This window comes from Pelodiscus sinensis, chromosome 6, assembly GCF_052426305.1.
Source record: "Pelodiscus sinensis isolate ZL-2025 chromosome 6, ASM5242630v1, whole genome shotgun sequence".
NCBI lineage: Eukaryota > Metazoa > Chordata > Testudines > Trionychidae > Pelodiscus > Pelodiscus sinensis.
The window spans coordinates 129,923,991-129,944,180 of record NC_143057.1 but is presented as its reverse complement, the minus strand read 5'-3'; the positions used below and the strand labels follow the sequence as shown (position 1 = coordinate 129,944,180).

At 56.2% G+C, this 20,190-nt stretch overlaps 1 protein-coding gene across 1 annotated transcript in view; it reads left to right on the top strand.

The window, feature by feature from the left end:
* VCP (valosin containing protein) overlaps positions 1-20,190 on the top strand; it is a 31,349-nt gene that overhangs the window by 6,036 nt on the left and 5,123 nt on the right. The window contains exons 4-10 of the mRNA XM_075932825.2: positions 3,788-3,930; positions 10,131-10,261; positions 14,750-14,881; positions 15,328-15,430; positions 16,924-17,057; positions 17,300-17,435; positions 18,989-19,101. Coding sequence (XP_075788940.1) covers positions 3,788-3,930; positions 10,131-10,261; positions 14,750-14,881; positions 15,328-15,430; positions 16,924-17,057; positions 17,300-17,435; positions 18,989-19,101 — 892 coding nt within the window. The remainder of the gene's footprint in view (positions 1-3,787; positions 3,931-10,130; positions 10,262-14,749; positions 14,882-15,327; positions 15,431-16,923; positions 17,058-17,299; positions 17,436-18,988; positions 19,102-20,190) is intronic.

Genomic DNA, 20,190 nt, shown 5'->3' with positions numbered 1-20,190 from the left:
ATTTAGATACACAAGTTCCATCACGAAATCCGCTGTCTTTGAAAATCCCACTCCACATCGCAGGTCGCTCGTATCCCTATATGTAAAGTTGGACTGATGCACACTTTCAGACCTTGTCTTTTCACAGTCTGATTATTAATAGAAACGGTAATGGTAATTTCAGTGGAAAGGGCTATTGTGTCTCCTAGTGTCCGCAGCTTAGGCATTGAACTTCTGCATGAGAAGCAGAAGCTGATACTGTTTGGAAACAAAAGTAAAAGTGACTAATCTGTTCTCATTGTCAAAGCTGAATGAAAAGTGAAACAATCAAATACAGGCAGTCCCCGGGTTACATGGATCCGACTTACATCGGATCCCTACTTACAAACGGGGTGAGGCAACCCCACACTAGCTGCTTCCCCCCAGCAGACCAGGGAGACGCGAAGCTAGCGCCCCTCCCCAGCAGACCAGGGAGACGCGAAGCTAGCGCCCCTCCCCAGCAGACCAGGGAGACGCGAAGCTAGCGCCCCTCCCCAGCAGACCAGGGAGACGCGAAGCTAGCGCCCCTCCCCAGCAGACCAGGGAGACGCGAAGCTAGCATCCCCCCCCAGCAGACCAGGGAGACGCGAAGCTAGCATCCCCCCCCAGCAGACCAGGGAGACGCGAAGCTAGCATCCCCCCCCAGCAGACCAGGGAGACGCGAAGCTAGCATCCCCCCCCCAGCAGACCAGGGAGACGCGAAGCGGCTTTTCTCAGCAGACACCTCAGCTTGAGAATAAAGGACTGAGGGAAGTGAAGTGTGGGAGAATAAAACTGAGCTCTGGAGAAATGTTTGGCTAGAGCAGTGGTCCCCAACCATTTGGGGTTGCCGGGCGCCAGGGGGCGTGGCCGTTCGCCCGCCGGGCGCCCGGGGGGGCGGGGCCCCCCCATAGCTGCATTCCGGGGGCTGGTGCTCTCCCCTCAAGCGCTGCGCGCCCGGGGCCGGCGCTAGGGCTTCCCCCCCCCCAAGCGCCCCGGGGCCGGCGCTAGCGCTCTCTCCCCCCCCCCCCAAGCGCCCCGGGGCTGGCGCTAGCACTCTTCCCCCCCCCCCCCCCCAAGCGCCACGCGCCCGGGGCCAGGCCAGCCCTGAGCACTTGGCGGGTGCCGCCAAAGGCCCCCGCAGGCGCCATGGCGCCCGCGGGCACCTTGTTGGGGACCACGGGGCTAGAGTTTCCCCTACAATATGTACCAGTTCTGACTTACATACAAATTCAACTTAAGAACAAACCTACAGTCCCTATCTTGTACGTAACCCGGGGACTGCCTGTAACATAAGCAGACACAAATAGAAACATACAGACCCTTCCCATTTGAATGTGGGCAGTTAGTAACTCATGCCAATGTGCATGTCCCTTGCTTGAGACTAAAAAGTGGAGCGTGCATGCCCTGTAACAGACATCATCAGAACGGTCTTGCATTGACCTGAGGGACATGAACTAAATAACCTAAGAGAGGTAAAACCTGGACGCGGCTCTAACTCAGTGTCCCTTTGGGTGCGCTAACCCAGCGTTCCCTAGATGTTGGGAGGACACCTGAGACTCCTGTCGCTTGCATGGGATTTTCAGGAGTGAGAGCTAGTAGATTGTTCAGACTCTGCAAAACATTTGCCTTGCAACCATTGCAGAGAATGGAGGTGCTTTCTAATGGCAGCAGCTCATGGGAAAAGGAGAAATCCGGGCTGATCAGCTTTGCGCAGCTATGATACTGGACTTCAGTAAAGAGGGGCTGTAAGGGTTAGGGATGTTCAATATCGATTCATTGAATAGTCAGTTAACCTCATGAATTCTTTTTGGTTACTCGACTATTCTATAGTCCCTGGGGGTGGGGCCGGCAGCCAGTGTGCTCCAGCCCCACTCCTGAGGAGTCCCCTGCCACTCTGCGCTGTATCAGAGGCAACAGCGTGGAAGCCAGGTGGGGTGCCAGGCGGAAGCTGGTCTGTGAGGGGAGCTAGTTTAAAAACCAGAAGCAGCAGCGCAGGTGGCAGCAGCCCCTGTCCAGGAGTGGGGCTGAGCTCCTGGACTTGTCGTGAGCCGGAGCTGAGCTGAGCTGCCTGCCCGCCTGGCTACTAATACATTTTAAATGCAGAGCCACAGGAGGGGTAGGTCCCACACCTGGCGCAAGCTGGGACTGACCTGGGCTGCTGGCCAGCCTCTTAAAAAACGTACTGGCTGCGGGGGGAAATGCATGTAGTCTATAGCATTAACCTATAAGCATTAATGGACTCCGCTATTACATGCCTAGAAAGGGTATTAAGTAGAGTGTGTAGCTCATGTTTACAGCTGTCACCATTTCTTATGACGTGACCATTCCCATAACCCAGTAACTCCTCCCCTAGATCATTTAATCTCTTACCTCCTAACACTTTCCAAATCGCCTGTCTCAGCAGCTAATCGTGTCGCCTTTAGTCCGTTGGTCTCTGCCTGATCTGTGTCCCGTGGCTCACCTTCAGATTTCGTTCCATCCCCCAGTCACTTGTCTTAACTTGATCCCAAAGGCCAGACCCCTCTGAATCCTCCTTTACCTCTAGGGTTTTCGCCCGGAGAGTCCGGTAATTGTCTCTTCTGTCTGGTTTAAAAAAAACCCCAGAGAATACCGGACGTGTAAAATGTCCAGTATTTTCTGTTTTTTCTCAGACAGAAGGCTGGTGGGGACATTTTTCCCCTGCCATGTTGAGCGGGGGAAGAGCATGGGAATTTAAAGGTGCAGCGCTTTTTTTTTAAATGCTCAACAGGTTTGGTCTCCTGTGGGGTGTTTCGTTGTGGTGTGGCTTTTTTTTTTTTCCATCTTAACCAATTTTTTTTCCCTGCCATGTTTGGGATTTTTTGTGAAGGTATCTGGCAACCTTATTTACCTCTGACTTCTCCGAGTTCTTCTCCCTTAGCCTTGACATTTCCTGTTGCATTTTTTACTGTGGCCTTGCCTCTGCTGAAATCTGAGTCATGCCTTTATCCCATCTTGGGCTCTATGTTCCTCCTGCTGTTGGGCCATTTGGTCTCTCTCTTTGCTCTTCATCTTAATTCTATCTCTGTAAAGCATTTGGTACCGTGATTTATAAAAGGTGCCATGCAAAGTAAGGCGCTAAAACGCTCAGGTAAATGGCAGGATACGCTCTAGGTGCAAGTGTCCCCTAAGTGAAATTGACAGGTCTCTGGTCACTTGTGGATTCTTGTGAGATCTTCATTTCCCAGGTGCTCAAAAGCTTGTGCCAAAGTTATTAGTAAGAGGAGCTCAATTTTCTGGTGTTGTGAGGAAAAGAGGGATTTTCTCTGCCTCTCTTTAGTCTTGCCAGCAGCAGGCTTCTCGTTGAAATAAAGAGTAGCTGTTGATAGAGCCCTGCATGGATACAAAATTCATATCTGCTTCCATATCGGCAAAAGTGAGCCGCAGATATCTGCATCCACATCCGCAGCCATGAAGTGGATAGCCACGGATTTGCAGGGCTCTAGCTGTTGAGTATTCCAGCTCCCCGGAACGCACTAGTGACAACTGGGGGCATGGCCAGGTACTTGTCCACTTAGCTTTGCTGGTTGGGAAGGCAGCACTGAAAGAACAAGAGCAGGGACTGCTCTCTTCCCCAGCAGCCCTAGTGGGAGGGTGGAGAACAGAGAAATGAGCAGCGAGAAGGACAAGCCCTAAGCTAGGTGCCTCATAGAGCAGGGTGCCTGCTCGCTGGGCTTTTCATCCCGGCATTGGGAGTGTTTGGTTCCTTCCCTTTCTATGCCCTGTGTATAGCAGGAGCTGTAGCTTACTGAGATCTGTTGTCTTTCAGCATCCAGCCCTGCCCAGATGTGAAGTATGGCAAACGCATCCATGTGTTACCGATTGATGACACCGTGGAAGGGATCACAGGGAATCTGTTTGAGGTCTACCTCAAGCCCTACTTCCTGGAAGCGTACAGACCAATCAGGAAAGGTAATGACGCCAGCTCCTGAAACCAGGGGGAAGAGTAAAGGCTGTGCTACTCTTCTTTCATGAGCCTGACCAGGAGGAGGCGAGCTCCAGAAACTTGCCTGGATCTGTACATGGCATTAGGGTAGCTTGAGTCTGACTGATACCTTTGTGACTAAGGGTGCGTCTGCAGGGCAGCGAAACAGAGGCTTGGGTCTCTTGGGAAGCTGGGTGCAAGCAAACAGTGTCCATTTTGACAGGCCCGAATCTGAAGTTGTGTGTAGAAGACCAAAGAACACAGGCCAATGTGGGAGCGTGGGGGACTCTATCCTGGAAAGCAGCAGCTGTGCAAAAGGACTGGTGCCCATGGTGAACGATCCACTCCTAGTGCGACACTGCCCGAAAGCACTGTGCAGCCCTGGGATGGCTAAGCAGGGAGGTGCCTTCATGGGGAGCAGCATCTTGCTAAGAGAAGGCTCTAGCAGACCGAGGCACAAGGGCTACTGAATTGAGATGGGAAGGAAGGGTCGGGGGCCATGAACCGTTGGCACAGCTGAGACACGGTTGTGGTGAATTTCGTCACTGCCAAGCCAGTGCGCTCAGTCCGGCCCTGGGGGCACTGGGGCTGAGTCTGATCCAGAGGTCCGACTAGACGCTCACAATGGCCCCTCCCATCTCGGAGCCCTTGGCCTCTTCAGTGCAGCTTGGCACAGTCCCTTCCCTATCTGGCCAGTCAGGTTTCAACCCTGGGGGGGGGCACTGCATGGGGCTTCAGTGCCTTCTGGACAGGGGCCTGTACTGCTCTGGGACCCACTTCCCTGGGTCCTCCTGGTGCTATCGGCTAAGAGTCCCCCTCCTCTGGCCAGTGCTGACTGCTTGAGGGTGAGAGGGGAAGGCCAGCCAGATGCCACCCTTTAGGGGGAGATGGGCAGAGGCAGGGGAGAGGTGGCAGGCTGCACTCCCAGGTTTGGGACTTGAACTCTGGCAGCCCCTTGCTTCACAGGCAAGAAAACAAGCTTGGAGCTTTGGCTGGAGTGACCTTCCTCCCCTCCCGTTTCCTTCCCTGCAAGTGTGACGGCGGGAGCTTTTGCAGTAGGTTTCCTCTGGCCACTGCGTTGGCGTTTTGGAGTTGGGTTTCCTCTCCTCCCACTGCTAGCCCCTTAGCGTGGCCGACACTCTCATCCTGGGCAGATTCCCAGGGTCGCACTACCACCCTCCTCAGCTCTGCAACGTCTGAGTCAGAGGTGGGGGGACGGGAGGCTGCGCACATAGGGAGCTGGCTCCCACAGAGCCACCTCTCCCCCTTGTGGGGAGCTGGTTTATAGCTGCCTGCTCCCCTATGCTGGGGAGGGGGGGGGAAAGAGGGGAGGGATGTGGGAGCTGGCTCCTGCCAAACCGATTTCCTAGAATACTAGGACTGGCAGGGACCTCGAGTGGCCATCGAGTCCAGTCTCCTGCCCTCATGGGAGGACCAAATACTGTCTAGACCATCCCTGAGAGACCTTTATCTAACCTACTCTTAAATATCTCCAGAGATGGGGATTCCACAACCTCCCTGGGCAATTTATTCCAACGTTTAACCCCCCTGACAGTTAGGAACTTTTTCATAATGTCCAACCTAAACCTCCCTTGCTGCAGTTGAAGCCCATTGCTTATTGTTCTATCCTCAGAGGCCAAGATGAACAAGTTTTCTCTCTCCTCCTCATGACACCCTTTTAGATACCTGAAAACGGCTCTCATGTCCCCCCTCAGTCTTCTCTTCTCTAAACTAAACAAACCCAATTCTTCCAGTCTTCCTTCATAGCTCATGTTCTCTAGACCTTTAATCATTCTCGTTTCTCTTCTCTGGACCCTCTCCAATTTCTCCACATCTTTCTTGAAATGCGGTGCCCAGAACTGGACACAATACTCCAACTGAGGCCTAACTAGTGCAGAGTAGAGCAGAAGAATGACTCTTCGTGTCTTGCTCTCAAGACACCTGTTAATGCAGCCCAGAATCATGTTTGCTTTCTTTGCAACAGCATCACGCTGCTGACTCATATTCAGCTTGTGGTTCACTATAACCCCTAGATCCCTTTCTGCCGTACTCCTTCCTAGACCATCGCTTCCCATTCTGTATGTGTGAAACTGATTGTTCCTTCTTAAGTGGAGCACTTTGCATTTGTCTTTATTAAACTTCATCCTATTGACCTCAGACCATTTCTCCACTTTGTCCAGGTCATTTTGAATTATGACCCTATCCTCCAGAGCAGTTGCAACCCCTCCCAGCTTGGTATCATCTGCAAACTTAATAAGCGTACTTTCTATGCCAATATCTAAATCGTTGATGAAGATATTGAACAGAGCCGGTCCCAAAACAGACCCCCTGCGGAACCCCACTTGTTCTGCCCTTCCAGCAGGATTGTGAACCATTAATAACAACTCTCTGAGTATGGTTGTCCAGCCAGTTATGCACCCACCTTATAGTAGCCCCATCTCAGTTGTATTTACCTAGTTTATTGATAAGGATATCATGCGAGACCGTATCAAACTCCTTACTAAAGTCTAGCTATACCACATCCACCGCTTCTCCCTTAGCCACAAGACTCTTTATCCTATCGAAGAAAGCTATCAGATTGGTTAGACATGATTTGTTCTTTACAAATCCATGCTGGCTGTCCCCTAGCACCTTGCCACTTTCCAAGTGTTTACAGATTATTTCTTTAATTACTTGCTTCATTATCTTCCCTGGCACAGAAGTTAAACTAAGTGGTCTGTAGTTTCCTGGGTTGTTCTTATTTCCCTTTTATAAATGGGCACTAGATTTGCCCTTTTCCAGTCCTCTGGAATCTCTCCAGTCTCCCATGATTTTCCAAAGATGATAGCTAGAGGCTCAGAAACCTCCTCTGTCAGCTCCTTGAGTAGTCTAGGATACATTTCATCAGGCCCTGGTGACTTGCAAACATCTACCTTTTCTAGGTGATTTTTGACTTGTTCTTTTTTTATTTTACCTTCTAAAACTACCCCCTTCCCACTAGCATTCACTATGTTAGGCATTCCTACAGACTTCTTGGTGAAGACCGAAACAAAGAAATCATTGAGCATCTCCGCCATTTCCAAGTTTCCTGTTACTGTTTCTTCCTCCTCACTGACCAGTGGGCCTACCCTCTCCTTGGTCTTCCTCTTGCTTCTAATGTATTTATAAAACGTCTTCTTGTTTCCCTTTATTCCCATAGCTAGTTTGAGCTCATTCTGTGCCTTTGCCTTTCTAATCTTGCCCCTGCGTTCCTGTGCTGTTTGCCTATATTCATCCTTTGTAATTTGTCCTACTTTCCATTTTTTATAGGACTCCTTTTTTATTTTTAGATCATTCAAGATCTTGTGGTTAAGCCAAGGAGGTCTTTTGCCATATTTTCTATCTTTCCTACACAGCGGAATAGCTTGCTTTTGGGCCCTTAACAATGTCCCTTTGAAAAACTGCCAACTCCCCTCAGTTGTTTTTCCCCTCAGTCTCGATTCCCATGGGACCTTACCTATCAGCTCTCTGAGCTTACCAAAATCCACCTTCCTGAAATCCATTGTCTCTATTTTGCTGTTCTCCCTTCTACCCTCCCTTAGAATTGTGAACTCTACGATTTCATGATCACTTTCACCCAAGCTGCCTTCCACTTTCAGATGCTCAACCAGTTCCTCCCTATTTGTTAGGATCAAATCTAGAACAGCTTCCCCCCCAGTAGCTTTTTCAACCTTCTGAAATAAAAAGTTGTCTCCAATGCAGTCCAAGAACTTATTGGACAGTCTGTGCCCCGCAGTGTTATTTTCCCAACATTTATCTGGATAGTTGAAGTCCCCCATCACCACCAAATCTTGGGCTTTGGATGATTTTGTTAGTTGTTTAAAAAAAGCCTCATCTACTTCTTCTACCTGGGTAGGTGGCCTGCAGTAGACTCCTAGCATGACATCACCTTTGTTTTTAATCCCTTTTAGCCTAACCCAGAGACTCTCAACACTTCCGTCTCCTATGTCCATCTCCACCTCGCTCAAGTGTGTTCATTGTTAATGTATAAGGCAACCCCTCCTCCCTTTTTTCCCTGCCTGTCCTTCCTGAGCAAGCTGTACCCTTCCATACAAACATTCCAATCATGTGTATTATCCCACCAAGTTTCTGTGATGCCAACAATGTCAAAACTGTACTTATTTATTAGCACTTCCAGTTCTTCCTGCTTGTTTCCCATACTTCTCGCATTTGTATATAGGCATCTAAGATCCTGATTTGACCTTGCCTCCCAGTTTGCCCTGACCCTCCTTTCTCTCTGCCATTGTAGCCCACGCTCCCTCCCATTTCCAACCCATCTCCCAGGTCTCCATGTTCTCCACTTACCTGTGGGCTTTGCTCACCTGTCCCCGTTGAACCTAGTTTAAAGCCCTCCTTTAGGGTCCAAATAGGGTCTTCCCCCTCCTCGTAAGGTGGACGCCATCCCTGCTTAGCAGTCCTTTCTGGAATAGCATCCCATGGTTGAGGATGCCAAAGCCCTCCTGGCAACACCATCTTCGCAGCCCGGCATTCACCTCCAGTATGCACCTGTCTCTGCCTGGGCCCCTATCTGCGACAGGAAGGATCGAAGAGAATACCGCCTGTGCTCCAAACTCCTTCACCCGTACTTCCAGAGCCCTGTAGTCACTCTTGATCCGCTCCGTGTCACACCTCGCAGTATCATTAGTGCCCACGTGGATGAGTAGCATGGGGTAGTAGTCAGAGGGCCGGATAATCCTCGACAATGTCTCCGTAACTTCTCGGATACGGGCCTCGGCAGACAGCACCTCCTGAGATGAAATGTCAGGGCGACAGACGGGCGCCTCCGTCCCCCTCAGAAGAGAGTCTGCGACCACAACTACCTTACGTTTCCTATTCGGAGTGGTGGCAGCAGACCTCCCAGCCTTGGGGGTACGGGGCTTCTCCTCCTCCGGTGTAGGGGGTGATTGCTTATCTCCTGTATAAAGAAGAGCATAACGGTTTCCTAGTACCACGGCGGGAGGGCTCGGAGCAGGAGTGGAGCAGTGCCTGCTGCCAGGAGTAACCAGCTGCCACTGTCCACCCTGAGCCGTCTCCTCCTCCACCAGTGGTGTGTCCCCAGTCCTGTGTACCGGGACAGCTACCTCAGCTGTCTCCTAATGAACACGGTCCAGGAATTGCTCATGGATGCGGGTGCTCCTCAACCTAGCCACCTCCTCCTGTAGCTCTGCCACCTGCTGTCTGAGAGATTCCACCAGCAGACACCGTTCACATTGGATGAGCTCCCCAGCCTGGATATCAATAAGTGGGAATTGCAATCCACAGTCCCTGCAAAACCACACCAGGATCTGCGTAGAGGCATCCATGCTCAGGTGCTCTGTCTGGCTACAGGCGCAGGTGGAGGAGACGGAAGCAGTGCTAACACAGGTGTTGCGGGTCTTCCTGACCATCGTAGGTCTCCCTCTGCCAAACTCCCTCTCAAACTCCCCTGTCTGCAGCTCCTGTCCGCTTCCCCCCTTCCCCGCTCCATGCAGCTGCTTCTGTATCAGAGGCAGCAGCACAGGGAGGCAGGAGGGAGCCGGCACGCCTGGGGAACTGGCTTAAGCTGGCTTTCTGCACGTGCTGGTTCCCACAGAGCCGCCTGTCCCCCTCCTCGCCCCCGCCGCTTCTGAGAGGCGGCAGCGTGGTGTGGGGCAGGTGGGAGCTGGCTTTCAAACTAGCTCCCTGCGCATGTCGGCTCCCATGGAGCTGCCTATGCCCCGTGCTGCTGCCTCTGTATCCGAGGTGGGGGGCTGCTCCTCCATGTGTAAACGTATTTTAACATGCCTAGCCTGCGCCACCTCTGGCAAGCCAGGCCCCTGTCTCCTCGCTCATGCTGAGGGCAAGCATGATACGCTTTGCACCCTGGCTTGTGGAGCGTGGGGTGGCTGCTTTGGAGCCCAGTTCTTACCTGTGCTGGTTTCACTGTCTTCTGAGTGGAGAATGCCGCTGACCGCATTCCTGATCTGAGCTTTGGGCTCGTTGCCCCCCCGACAGGCGGTTTGCACACTGCCTGTTACCAGGCATGCTGGGTTCAGACATAACACCCAGCCTTGATACAGGGCAGCCCCGGCACCTCTCTTGCTGATCCGATACAGGCAGCCTGCCCCATTGACTCTCGGGAAGCATGAGGTCTCTGACTTGGTACATGCCCTGGTAGCTGCAGGTCATTGACACGTGCTGGTTCTTCCAGGGGACATCTTCCTCGTGCGCGGAGGGATGCGTGCTGTGGAGTTCAAAGTGGTGGAGACAGACCCGAGCCCTTACTGCATAGTGGCTCCAGATACGGTCATCCATTGTGAAGGGGAGCCCATCAAGCGAGAGGTGAGCTGAGCGAGGGCTCTCCCACATCCCATGGGCAGGAGAGACTCGTTTCTGGGCAAGCTGCGGGGATCTCGGGTGTCTGTCTTGCTGTGCACGTTTCTCGCATCCCTTCAGAGCCTCTCGGAGCGGCCGTGGCCGTGCAGTGGTCTGATCTGGCAGTGTGCGTTCCGAGCTGTGCGAGGCGCTGCACGGCGTGGATTAATGGCTTAGGATGCAGCCATGGCGGCAGCAGGCAGTCGCTGGCTTTTCTTGCAGCCACAGCCCCTGGGCTTTTGTTTGGGGGCAGGAGTTCGCTGCACCTCCCTCTTGCTCCTGCATGCACTGTCTCGATGGTCATTGCTGGGGCCACCAGTGGGAGTTGGGCTCTGCCCTCCCACCCCCACCCTGAGACAACTGGGGCACTACACTGAAGAAGCCAGGCAGCCAGGGAATTCCCCACCTTCCCAGGGCGGAGGGCCGCAAGCTTTGGGTTTTCGCCCCAGCAGGTCCTGGCCGAGGAGGTTTGTGTTCCGGCTGTGTGGGGCAGGGCCCTGGCTCTGGTGGCTCAGGCTTTGGCTGCAGCACGTCAGGCTCCAGCCCCACCACCACCTCCCCCAATCCTCCACCCACCAGCCTTCCTGGTTCCCGCTCCCTCCCACAACCCTCCATCCTGGGCTTAATTTGTCCCTGTGCGTGGCAGGGCTGCTTGTGTGCTGTGCAAAGTGATGGCTGGTTGTTAACATCCCTTTTCCCGAGGGCGTCGATATTTTTTTCCTAAAGCTAATTCAGTAGCTTGGGGACAGTGAGAGCAGCCACTTGCTAGAGTTGGCAGCCGCGCTTGGAGGCCACCGAAAGCCTCGTCCTGAGAACCCTGGCTTAAGGCAACCTGGGACCCACTGACCCTCGTGTTTTGTCCTACGACTGCAGAGGTGTTTGCAGGCCGCTTGCCTTGTGGTAACGCTCTGTGACACTGCGCTGGCCTACGCTGAAACGCTGCAGTGGCACTGTTGTTGTGCTGCAGTGCAGACACCGCCTCTGCCGGGGGGGCTTCCTGGGTCAGCGTTGGCAGCCCATCATCCCAAAGGGCGGTAGCTCGGAGAGGAGGGAATTCTCTTGACTCTGCATGAGGGATCGGTCAAGTGAACTGTGTTGTGCAGGGGTGTGGATTTTTACACTCCAGAGCAACTAGTATGTTCCAACGTAACTTCCCAGGGTAGCCCGGGCCGGAATCCCTCTCCCCAGTGTGAGGAAGAGCTCTGGAAGCACGAAAGCTTGTCTCTTGCCAGAAGAAGTTGGTCCAGTCAAAGAGATAATCCCACGCCCCTCGTGTTCTGTTCCTGCAGATCCTGTGGTCTGTAGCAGGGACTGTACACGAGGTGGCTGATCACATTCAACTCTCCTGGCAGGGAAAGGTGTGAATGTGGCCATTGGAAAAGCCTTCCAAATTGTCTAGTGCTAGTTCTTTGGTGCCCAGTTTGGGATTCTTACAGGGGTCTTGTTTTTGGAAGGTGTGTCCTGTAACTCAGGCCCCTGTACAGTGGCGTGGCCCGGTTTGGACATCCAAAACTGGAGACCCTCCAAAGCACTAGTTCCTCTTGGAAAGTCCTGGCCGTTCTGCATTTAGGACAGGAAACACTGAAGGCGCTAGGTGTATGGGCCCCACCTGTCACTAGGCGCGGGTGCTCTGAACTCTCCTGTGGGAGAATGTAGGGCCTGAGTTCAGCCAGCCAATGCTGCCCTGAGGCCTGAAATGCTGCGCTCCCCTTGCTACACTGCTGCTGCTAGCTAGAGCTGGCTTGGAGCTTTCTGCAGACTTGGCTGTCCATGCTGTGCCGAGTCTGACAGCCGAGTATCTGCCTAATTCCTGACACTATAGCTGAGCCAGGGCCAGCCTGCCTGGCACTTCTGTCTCCCTGCTGTGACTCTAGGACGCTAAAAGTCCCGCAGCGCAGCGGGGCACTCAGACAGGCTGCCTGCCGTGGCACCATGCAACCGCCAGAAGCGTCCGCTGCTCTTGGGGTGTCTCCTCACCTCCCCACCCCCACCAGGGGTGCAGTGTCTCTGCATGCTGCCTCTGCCCCCAGCACCAGCCTCACAGCTCCCATTGGCTGGAAACCGGCCAAGGGGAGCTGCAGGGTTGGTGCTCGTGGGTGTGGACTGTGCATGGAGACACGGTCTCTGTCTCCCCACAAGAGGCGCACCCAGACATGCCAGCTGTAATTGTCTGCTTCCAGGAGCAGCAGTCCCCTGCTCTGCCCAGAGCTCCCTCCCAGGCCCCGCATCCCCTCCTGCGCCCCAACCCCCTGCTCTGCCCAGAGCTCCCTCCCAGGCCCCGCATCCCCTCCTGCGCCCCAACCCCCTGCTCTGCCCAGAGCTCCCTCCCAGGCCCCGCATCCCCTCCTGCGCCCCAACCCCCTGCTCTGCCCAGAGCTCCCTCCCAGGCCCCGCATCCCTTCCTGCGCCCCAACCCCCTGCTCTGCCCAGAGCTCCCTCCCAGGCCCTGCAACCCCTCCTGCGCCCCAATCCCCTGCTCTGCCCAGAGCTCCCTCCCAGGCCCCGCATCCCCTCCTGCGCCCCAACCCCCTGCTCTGCCCAGAGCTCCCTCCCAGGCCCCGCATCCCCTCCTGTGCCCCAACCCCCTGCTCTGCCCAGAGCTCCCTCCCAGGCCCCGCATCCCCTCCTGCGCCCCAGTCCCCTGCCCCGCCCAGAGCTCCCTCCCAGGCCCCGCATCCCCTCCTGCGCCCCAGTCCCCTACCCTGCCCAGAGCTCCCTCCCAGGCCCCGCATCCCCTCCTGCGCCCCAATCCCCTGCTCTGCCCAGAGCTCCCTCCCAGGCCCCGCATCCCCTCCTGCGCCCCAACCCCCTGCTCTGCCCAGAGCTCCCTCCCAGGCCCCGCATCCCCTCCTGCGCCCCAACCCCCTGCTCTGCCCAGAGCTCCCTCCCAGGCCCCGCATCCCCTCCTGCGCCCCAACCCCCTGCTCTGCCCAGAGCTCCCTCCCAGGCCCCGCATCCCCTCCTGCGCCCCAATCCCCTGCCCTGCCCAGAGCTCCCTCCCAGGCCCCGCATCCCCTCCTGCGCCCCAGTCCCCTGCCCCGCCCAGAGCTCCCTCCCAGGCCCCGCATCCCCTCCTGCGCCCCAATCCCCTGCTCTGCCCAGAGCTCCCTCCCAGGCCCCGCATCCCCTCCTGCGCCCCAATCCCCTGCTCTGCCCAGAGCTCCCTCCCAGGCCCCGCATCCCCTCCCTGAATGCAATAGAAATGTTCAGCCCAGGACAATTTACCATAATTTATGGGATGTCTCTCTCCTCCCCTTCCCCCCCGTGAAAATGACTGCCCACCCCGAGCTAATCCCTGGCATTGGGGTTCCCTGTCTCCTTTCACCTCCAGCTAATAAGACTAGCGGGTTACGTGCTTGGTCTCTTGCAGGGCGTGGGGGGGCTGAGCAGGCAGCCTTTATCCCTGAGCTCAGAGCTTTTCCCCAAGAAGCTGCCACTCGCCCTCCATTTGATTAATTCGGCTGCCCCCTGTGCCGGCCGTTATCCGTTCTTATCGACTTCCCCTGGACAGGCCCCGCTTGCTGCTGCTTTCCTGGCAGCCACCGCAAGCAGCACAGCTCTTCGCCCCGGTGCCTAGCGCGTTCCCGCCATCGCACACGTGCGTCAAGTCCCGACAACTGAGAAGTGCCACTGACTTGAGTGTTGGGTGGCTTCATTTGGCAGTGAGCTGTCCATCATAGCACGGCCTTTGGCTGATGCCAGAGCCACTGGGCTCGAGCGGTGCTGTGAGGACGCTGTCCTGTGACGGGCCCCGTTGGCCTGCGGGCCCTTCCTGCACCGCTTCCGTTTGGCTAGTTGGTGCCGTGCCCTTGGCAGGGGTCCAGCGGGGGCTGAGAAGCCAGGGCTGTTGGATCTGTGCGGTGGTTGTGGTGCTGGGACAGGCTCTGGGGCAAGCATCAGTTTGCTTGATACAAACCACATCCCTTAAAAGCCTCAGCTGTCTCCTGTGTGGTAGGAGTTCTGGATGTGATTCTGGGGAGGCCATTGGCGGTAGGAGACACCTTGGCAGCTGCTGGGTGCAGGGAGGTATCTTAGAAACATTGTACGTTTCCCAGGTGGCTCTGTGTGGCCACAGCCCAGGCTAGCAGCCAGCGGAGGTTTGTGGTCACACCGTGACTGCAGCGTGAGATGGACGCTCCTGAGCAGGGACAGCCTTTTCCTTCTCGACAGGGACCTACAAGCATTGTCCCTCAGCACCTCCCTGTTGTACTGCTCAGGAATTAGACACTGGGACTTGCCACGGTCACAGACAAATCCATTGGCACCCGTTCCCTGTGCCCTTCTGTAATCCCCTTGGGGGGAAAGGAAACCTCCGGGGATCTCCCTGTGGGGATCTCCCTGTGGGGATCTCCCTGGGTTCTCCAGCACCTGCGGGTCCCGGGTCCTGCTTGGCCGAGGGGAGTGGTGAGCTAAGTCTCGTTCCCCGTGTGCACTAACGACTTTGCCTGCTGGCAGGACGAGGAAGAGTCGCTGAATGAAGTGGGCTATGATGACATTGGAGGCTGCCGGAAGCAGCTGGCCCAGATCAAGGAGATGGTGGAGCTTCCGCTCAGACACCCTGCGCTGTTCAAAGCCATCGGCGTGAAGGTAGGGACGGACCAGCTCGCCCTGCGCGTGCTTGAGTGGCCAGCCTCGCCCGGGGCTTGCAGCGCCGCTGGGATCTTCCGCCTGGGCCCAGCAAGGGGTTGGGAGCCCACGTGGGGCTGGGAGGTGGGAGGGAGGTAACCTGTGACCTTCCTTACTGATCACTAGGGACCCTCTGCCGGCCTAGGAAGCTTCCTTCCGCCTCTCTGGGTGTGGCAGGCAAAGCGAGAAGCCACTGCCCCGGAGAGCCAGCGATGCGAAGAGCACGGCCTTGCTTTGGGACAGCCCTGTCACCCATGGGGGGGGGGGGACTCTGGGCAGTGCAGAGCAGCTGATTGCTGCTCCTTAGACGGGCGCCAGAGCCTGGCGTGAGTGCGCCCTTCCGATTCGGAGTCCACGCCGACGTTTCAACTGACCTGCCTAACACAGGCCCTGCTCCTTGTCCCCAGCCTCCCCGTGGGATCCTCCTGTACGGCCCCCCTGGCACCGGTAAGACCCTGATTGCCCGTGCAGTGGCCAACGAAACTGGAGCTTTCTTCTTCCTCATCAATGGTAAGTGGCCTCCTTTGAAATGTGTGTGCAGCTCAGGGTGAGAGGAGGCGTCCGTGCTGTTGGCAAGAATTCCCTCTGCCCCGCGCAGCCACCTCGTTGTCTCCCAGAGCTGTGTGGAGCACGCCCCAGGCCCGTGCTAGGATAACCCCTCTCCTGTCCGTGCGCCGTGACCGACCGTCTCCCACGCACAGGAAGGGTTGCAAAGGCGTGTTCAGCTCTAGGACCTGGATTCCTCGCGGAAGGCTTGACAGAGCTGGCTGTAAACGACATCCGCCTCGCCAGCGTGCTGCCCCTCGGGCCTGCAGTGGAGCCCCAGGGGGGTGGCTGCTCTGGTGCTGGAGGAGAACTGGTCTTGCTTCACTTCCCAGCTGCGGGAAGGCACTTTCCCAAGGGCTGTGGCACGAGTCTCAGCCTAAGAAAAGGGGGAAACTCCTTATTCACCACCCTGCCCCGGTGGGGTGTTGGTCTAGCCAGCAGTGGCTGGTTACTGCAGCGTCTTTGTTGGCTTAGCGTGGGGCCGCGTGTCACGCCTTGCATTTCGGGGACGGGGGGGGCTGCGCTTAGGAACGGCTTTGTCTTTCGCTCTTGGCCAGGTGGCACCTCCCTCTGCCCTGGGCGGGTGAAAGCAGCCGACTAGACCGTGCAGTATAGTGACCCGGCAGCCCATTAGCTTTCGTGTGAGCTCAGGCTGCAGGGCATTGTGGGTAAATGCACTAGCTCTTCCTCGGAGGCTCAAGCTCCCATTGCGTCACAGCCGTAGCCGAGGGTGCCACAGGGCGGTCTGCTCACAGTGGGCAGAGGGGCTAGTCTGGAAGGCCGGTTCTGGGACCCACCCAAGGAGACCTCTGAGCATCAGGCAGCTGGGGAGTCGGTCTCTCTCCCTGAGGTCTTTAGCCTGTCACTTGGTCCCAAACGGACCCCAGCAGTCTGCAGAGACGTGGGGAGTCCTGGAGAGAGAGGGGCTGAGTAGCAGTGAAGATGCCCGATGCTAGTGGTTCCAGCTCAGGGGTCAGGATGCTTCTGGGTTCTCCACCCCCAGGTTCCCTCTAGATGCCCATGTCCCTGGCGTGGGAGGAGACGTCCCGCCCCCGGCACTGATTGGCCTGGGGGCAGGAGAGCGCGCGGAGTCTCCTCCTGCCCTGCCAGAGTGTGTAGCGCTTCTAAGCGCTGGGTGGAGGAAACGTCGTGCACTTCCCCCAGGCTCTAATTGGCAGGGTTTCCATGGGCTGGATCAACCCGCTTGGGGGCTGGGTCTGGCCTGCAGATGCCCTTTTGCCCACCCCTGTTCTAACTGCATGTAGGTAGCTGGGTGGAGACTCTGTAGGCTGGTGTAAAAAGCAGCTTAGTTGCTGCTGTGGATTTTGCGGGTGAGCCCGGCCCGGGCTGCTCCCCGTTGTGTTTCCTCTGCAGATAGGGAGGGAACTGCTCAGTCACGGGCCCTCTGGGCAACTTGTTGCTTCCCCAAACCCTGTCACCTGGCTGCTCTTTTCCAGGCCCTGAGATCATGAGCAAGCTGGCGGGGGAGTCTGAGAGCAATCTGAGGAAAGCTTTTGAGGAAGCTGAAAAAAATGCCCCTGCCATCATCTTCATTGACGAGCTGGATGCCATTGCTCCCAAGAGAGAGAAGGTAAACGGCGGCCCGCCCGCCCGCCCGCCGCGCTAGCACCGCTGGGCGGGCCCGTAGCAGAGCACTGCCGAAGCCATGTAGGTGCAGCCTGCTTGCCTGGGGCCTGGGTTTCAGTCTGAGCTAGGCAGAATCCAAAGGCTGGGCTGGCACGGAACAGGGCGCTGCCAGAACTGCTGCTGGTGCTGCGGCGCTGCCGACCTGCTTGGTGGACCTCTGGCTGACCTGCTGTTTTCTCTCCGTAGACGCATGGCGAGGTGGAACGGCGCATAGTGTCTCAGCTGCTGACTCTTATGGATGGCCTGAAGCAGAGAGCACATGTGATTGTTATGGCAGCTACCAACAGACCTAACAGCATTGACCCCGCGCTCAGGCGATTCGGTAACTGCCCTTGCCGCCTTCTTGTGAGGGCGGCTGTTGCTTGTGACAGGCGGCCCCTGAGTTAGGGCTGTGAAGGGACAGATTAGATACTAGCACCTGCCCGATGATTTGCTGATGCGTCTCTTCAGGCGCTCCCGGGAACTCATTTCTGGCCTCCAGCATTTGGCATCCCTCTGCCTCGGGGTTACCAACTGCAGAAATTGGCGGATGCGGTAGTGATGGTGACTCCTGTGCAGAACTAAATGAAATTCTACTGGGAGCTTTGGGGGTGCTTTAAAGGCATCACTCGCGCTGGTCACTGCAGGCAGGGTTATCCTTTCACTTGCAGCGAGCCCGATTGTCCTGCGTCCAGGGAATTCTCAGAACTGTGCGCCAAGCCTGGATCTCCAGTTTGCATGAGCAGTTTCTGCCAGATTGCACACTAGTGGAACTTGCATGGGCAAATGGACCGTTCATTGCACAACTAGCCATGTGGGTGCACAGTCTGCTGGCACTGGGCAGTTGCCGCATGTTCCCGTTTTTGCATGTGACTACTAATGTGTATTGCAGTAGTGACAGTCAGGGATCGGGGCTCATTCCCCCAGCACTGTAACAGCACACGTTGTGGCTTAGCTGGCACCGTGGCCAGTCAGCGGGACCTGAGCTCCCAGTGTGACTCTGCGGCCAGCAGACCAAGTGTGACCCTGGCCTGCGGAAGCGGGGGAATCCAGAGTTGGAGCAGCGAGGCTCTTTGACTCTGTGTTTGGCACTGGTGCCAGAACCCTGTGTCCTGCTCTGGTGCTCACAGTTCCAGGCGGATGTTGGTAAATTGCAGGGGGGGTCAGAGAAGAGCGGGGAGCCATGGGGCTGCTTCTGTCCGACACAGAGCAGTGCTGGTGAGGGGAGCACGCACCTTCCTCATGCCAGAAAAATGGCTAACCCACACAGTGCTCCTCTGACCTTGGCAATCCCAATTTCTAATTAATTGCTGCTCTCCCTTGCTCTGAGCAGCTCATAGACTCCTAGACTTTAAGGTCAGAAGGGACCATTATGATCATCTAGTCTGACCCCCTGCACAGTGCAGGCCACAGAATCTCACCCACCCCTCCTAGAATAATCCTCTCACCTAGATCTCAGATATTGAAGCCTTCAGATACTTTGAAGGCCCCAAGATGCAGAGAATCCTCCAGCTGTGATCTGTGCCCCATGCTACAGAGGAAGGCGAAAAACCTCCAGGGCCTCTGCCAATCTACCCTGGAGGAAAATTCCTTCCTGACCCCAAATATGGTGATCAGCTAAACCCTGAGCATGTGGGCAAGACTCACCAGCCAGACACCCAGAAAGTTCTCTATAGTAACTCCTATCATCCCTCCATTGACCTATTTCCCACTGATAATGAATGGTCAATTAGTTACCAAGATCATGTTAACAGCTGCGTCCTTCTCCCCTCTCATGTCTCTCTCGTTTGCCTCCTGGGACGTGAGTAGTCCTCATATAGCTGTCCAGTGGGACCCAGGGTTGGGGAGTGCTGCAACTGGAGAATTGGGCAGCTAGGTGTGTTCTGTGCTCCCCAGGTCGCTTTGACAGAGAGGTGGATATCGGTATCCCTGATGCCACCGGCCGCCTCGAGATTCTGCAGATCCACACAAAGAACATGAAACTGGCAGACGATGTTGATCTGGAGCAGGTTGGTGGCAGGCTGCCTGGGGGAGCCGCTGTGTCTGCACACCAGGCTTCTCCCAAAGGGGCCGCGGAAGGGATGGACTGTGGCAGTTGTGGGGAAGCCATTTATCCATGGGACGGGAAGGGCAGGATGCTGGATGAGCAGGGAATTGTTGGCCTTCATTCTACCCAGATGGCTTGTGACCAGAAGTCACTGCCATCCAGGTCTGGCGACAGCCTTCACTGGGCAGTGGGGGGGTGGGGAGGGCAGGGGGAAGTGGTTGGCTCTGGCCTTGGAAGGGGCATGGGCCTTGGGGATAGAGGCTAGCCTCCTCCAACTAGCCCGCAGTGTGACCTGGGGTCCAGCTGCTGCTGTGTGTCAGCCCGGAGCCCTGGGCCCCAGGACTACTGCCCCCTCTCCCTCCCCATCTCATCATCGGCCCTTTTCTGTGCTCTTCCCAACTGGAACGTGTGTGGTGGGGGATGGGCTGACGGTGCTGCACAGACCATTGGTTTATCTAGTGGCACTGTGCAGGTTTAGCTTCTTCCTGGCCCCTTCCTAATGCCCCGACCCTCCCACTCCTGCTGCCACTGACGGAGCTTTTCCGAGAGCTCTCGCGATAGACGTCGTCCGTCTGTGTGTACAGTTGGGATTTCCCACCCCACTGGGCACAAATTGCTCTAGGCCACTTCCAGGAGTGTTGTGCTACCGTATCCTCTGACTCCTCCGGCTGGCAGGCTCCGCGGAAGCCAAGGGTTGAGCGGCCCACAGGCTGAGCTGCCAAGCGTTTGGCCGTGCGTGGGTGAAGCGGGGCAGTGCATTTGCAGGGTCAGTCCTGTGGAACGAGGCTCCTCTCCAGGGCTATCCTGTTTTGCCCCCTTTCTGAGTTAGTCCTAGCTGCAATCTCGTATGAAGGTCTTAGCTTTCACCTGTACCTCGTATGAGCATAGCGTCTCCCTGCCTGCTCATCTGGAGCTTACGGCAGAGCATGCAGGTTCCTGTCCCCCAGACGGGACTGTGTGTCTGGCCAGCTGCAGAGAAGCGGGGCCCGAATTCTGCCGTGTAACGTGTTTGCACGTGTCCTGGTAAGTCACGGCTGGTGCTTGGCTTTCA